This window comes from Macrosteles quadrilineatus, unplaced genomic scaffold, assembly GCF_028750875.1.
Source record: "Macrosteles quadrilineatus isolate MER2022 unplaced genomic scaffold, UCM_ALF_1.0 Scaffold_4__1_contigs__length_99947679, whole genome shotgun sequence".
Taxonomy (NCBI): Eukaryota; Metazoa; Arthropoda; class Insecta; order Hemiptera; family Cicadellidae; genus Macrosteles; species Macrosteles quadrilineatus.
The window spans coordinates 19368088-19372202 of NW_026542597.1; the positions used below are offsets into that span (position 1 = coordinate 19368088).

Below are 4115 nucleotides of genomic sequence, written 5' to 3' on the forward strand. Positions count from 1 at the left end.
TTTTTATTTACATTAGTTATCGGTAAATTTACATATTCAATGTTTCTTTTTCACGTTGAAAGTTAAAAGGCGGTGCAGGTCAGTGAAAGTATAAAAGTAATACCGTCCGAAAGAGGTTTCAGATAATTTAGTTTTGTTGATAGGGGGCTTTCTTGTTCATTATGCGCTTCGGGGAGCGGGAGGGAGGGTAGGTCATCTTTCGCGAGAATCTGAGAGAAAGGAGGGGAGCTAGAGGGGCGAGACGGGACGCGGTTGGCGGAGATGATGTCTGGGAGAGGGGAGGAGGGGGGGTCCTTGGATCGCACGCTGCCCAAACTTCGCTCGGTCAGTCTCTCCTCAGTTGTCGTGTCCAGTACCAGTGAAGCGCGCGTGTCCGTGTGTGTGCGTCCGTGCGCACGAGGTCGTGTACAGTCCATGCCAAAACCGCGTCGCTCCGGTACCGCACCGAACATGCATCTGTGTCCGTCCGAACTATCGACGATGTGACGGTTGTACGTTCTTAGTGTTTTATCTTTTTAGTTCTTTTATTTTTCAAAGACAGTGATCTCACGGATGGGGACTTTGGAAGTGAGTTTGTCGTGAAGATGGCCCAGCCGCCGATGCAGCACCACTGCAAGGACTGCGGATTGTTCTTCGACTCCGGCAAGTCACTGGACGTGCATCTGCAGTACCACAAGGAGAATCTACTCAGCAAGTGGGGCAACAGTTCTGGTGAGGAGAGTAACAATAATAATGTTAAACCCAACAAGTCCCCCAGAGTCGCCGCTGTGCCGGCGGACTCCAGTGATTCGGTCATGGACAGATTTTCACCAAATTTCAATTTCCCCGTAAATCGATCAACTCCACCTAATTCATTTAATTATTCTCAATCTGATATGCGACCTCCTTCTGTTGGCCAAGACGGTAGTAGACCTAATTCCAATTACAACCCCAATGCCGAACCTGACTATATCCTAGGCACGGGGTCAGGGTTTCCTCACAGGCGGTCCCCAACACCAACTTCACCTTCACCTCTTGTTATGCAAACGACAACTTCTTACCGCTACCGCCCTTATCAACAACCCGTGTATACCCATCAGGATCAAAGAAACGGCGGAGTTTCTTCATCATCTCCAGGTCTGATGGCTAACCAACAGACTTCCCACCAGTGCGAGAAGTGCGGTTATGTTTGTGAAAGTCCTACCTCTTTGTTAGAGCATATTCAGAATTCTCATCCTCCCTCCCCTCATGATAACTATGGTTTTAACAACGATTACATAGGCCAACAAGAACTTAAGAATGAACCTCAAGCTGAAATTTTAGATTTAGACTCGCACAAAGTTCACGTGTATCAACCCCCTCAGGGAGAAGAAAGTAGTCAAAATAGTCAAAGTAGTCAGTTAGATCCCGGTATTGTTCCTTGGATGACCAGTTTACAAGAGAAAAAGCTGTACCATCCGATGCAGATGAACGGTAGTGGCATGCCTTCTCCGGACTTTAATGTTACTACAACTACTCTTAACTCACCTGAAATACCTCATCACCAGTCATATCATTACGATCACCATATCAATTCTCCGAACCAACTACCTCCTCAGATTACCTCATCTCAAATGCCTCCTTTAACCAAGCCGAGCATGCCGGCCATGTCTAAATCTTCAGGGAATGCTTCTTGGAAGTCCAACGAAGCGAGAAGACCTAAAACTTACAACTGTACTGCGTGTAATAAGTGGTTTACTAGTTCCGGACATTTAAAAAGACATTACAATACGACATTGCATAAAAACGCGGTGAAGCAAAGTGGTGGACCGGATCCAGCTAATCTACCTGTCAGCAACCATCACCACCCGCCTAAAGATCCGGCGCCTCCGTTCATACCGCACCAAGACTCGCCTCCGAACTCTCAGATCGAGGAAAATCAGATGATGCCCGTGAAGATGGAGGACGCCGCTTACGATAGACACCAACATCAATTAGGTAATGGAAATAATTTTTTATCGAATCCCCCAAACTCGCTGGCAGGCCCTTCGGAAGTTACGGGGGGCCTGCTTCTTCATTCTACCCAGTATCCAACCGGCCAAGAGGAGATGAGAGTTCAACATACGCTACCTCATATGCAGCAGCACCAGAATTTTCTCCCTTTCCCAGGAGCCCCGCACCCTTCTTACCCCCAGGGTATGACGATGTACCCAAACTTGCAGCCCCCCCACGTTTCTTCCATCCAGCAAACAGTTACCAACACAACTATTGGTAACTTGGACACGCTCGAGCAAACTGTCGATCTCCACCAGATCTGGGGACGCAACGGAGAACTGAAGAATCAGCTGATCGCCCTGGCTAAGCCGACCGAGCAGGATCCGTTGCCCAGTTTCTCGCACTTCGCTCAAAACTTCGGGTTCGCGCCGTCACTCGCGTCTTACAACAGTGCGCCGCGGCAAGAATCCAGCGTGTCAGAAATGAACGTGGGGGGGCTCAGTCCGTCTCAAGCTTCAGGAATGGAGTCTTTTTATCCGTCTACGAGTCCAGCACCCGGGCTAAACATTTCTAATGTACATAGTATAAAGAAAGAAATCCTCGCCCCTGAAGATAGCAACACTCTACCTCTCTCTGAGCACGGCAGCTACGAAGAATCTTGTTCCTCTCCCGAAAACATGCTTCCGACATCGACAGAAGACGACTTGGAAAAACCGGTGATGTTGGAGCACGTGAAAATAGAAGACAACTACGTCTCCAGCACCATGACAGATAGAGATGCGCCCATCACTCCTCAGATCAGGTGTATAGACTGCGACAAAGTCTTCAACAAGGCATGTTACCTCACTCAGCACAACAAGAGCTTCCACACTGGAGAACGACCGTTCAAATGCGAAATCTGCGGGAAAAGGTTCGAGGTCGAATCACAACATCTGGAGCACTTGGGTAAACACGCCGGGGACAAACCGTACAAATGCGAACTCTGCCCGAAACAGTTCAACCACAAGACGGATCTTCGTCGTCACATGTGTCATCATAGCGGCGAGAAGCCGTTCTGCTGCGGCATTTGCGGCAAGGGCTTCATCCGCAAGGACCACATGGTGAAGCACGAGGAGACCCACAGGAAGAAGTACTCCATATCTCGGGTGTACTCTCTGGTGGAGAACACCTCGCACAAGCTGGGCGAGCCGCTGTCGGTCAACCACTGACTAGAGGTAACCATCATATTGAAGCAAACTTGTTCTCACAAATGTTTCCTAGGATATCGGGTTGCAAACATTGTTCTAATTCTGTTTATTATTGTAATAACGTTTTTGCTGGTAAAATTCAAAGTGTTATTGCTATAGTTTAAGTTTTTTGTGTATTTGTTTTACAATTGTTACAAGATTTTTATTTTATGTGTTGCTCAATAATTTTCTGCGTCAAATGTTAAACAATTATTACGTACATTCTTTTTGATAAAGCTGCAATATTACATTAATAGTTTATTCTTAAATTAAATATCCTTAACATTTTGGTTACATGATAGGTTTACATTTTTTATTTGGCATAAAAACCTTGCTTTTGTGCTAGTTTGAACAGATTATTCCAGTGGTCAGTAAATATTAGGTTAATAATGTACATTGTTGTATACTTATATATTTTTTACATCGTCGATGTAGTAGGGACGAATCCCAGTGATAAGATTATTGGTTTTAATCTGATAAACCTATTGTTTTATAGCAATACTTGCGTGCCAACCGGTCTAGATGTATGTGCCAAATGAAGTCTATGTGCCAGATGTTAATACTAGGGTATAAACCCAGTACCTGATTGTAAAGTTTGCTTCAATTTGATCATGCCACATGATCTCATAAGGTGTTATTGGTGCCAGTCTACAATTTTCCTCAATTTATTATAGTTTTGTAGTTATATATTTTTATTTCCACAAAAAGATGGATAGCTTTCACAACAGTTTCTCTTTCTACTAAAAACATGGTTTGTTGTAAACGTTTGCCATTTGCGAAGTGCTTCAGAGATCGATTTAAAATCAAAATATTTTCAAACAAAATTTGATGTAAATATTATTTTATTATTTCAAAAATGTGTAATATTATTTTTTATATCGTAATGCAATTTAATCACTTTCCAGGACCATTACGTTTGAGGCTTATACTTAATTA

The 4115-nt window shown here is 44.4% G+C and overlaps 1 protein-coding gene across 1 annotated transcript; it reads left to right on the plus strand.

The window, feature by feature from the left end:
* The first annotated feature begins 337 nt into the window (after positions 1-337).
* LOC128993608 (uncharacterized) lies at positions 338-3316 on the plus strand. The gene has a single exon (XM_054417607.1). The coding sequence runs from the start codon at positions 585-587 to the stop codon at positions 3159-3161; it is 2577 nt and encodes an 858-aa protein (XP_054273582.1). The 5' UTR covers positions 338-584; the 3' UTR covers positions 3162-3316.
* Positions 3317-4115: the final 799 nt, after the last annotated feature.

Bases quoted from the DNA above. Each gene is read 5' to 3' on its own strand.
- LOC128993608 (XM_054417607.1), top strand. From the start codon at position 585: ATGGCCCAGCCGCCGATGCAGCACCACTGCAAGGACTGCGGATTGTTC.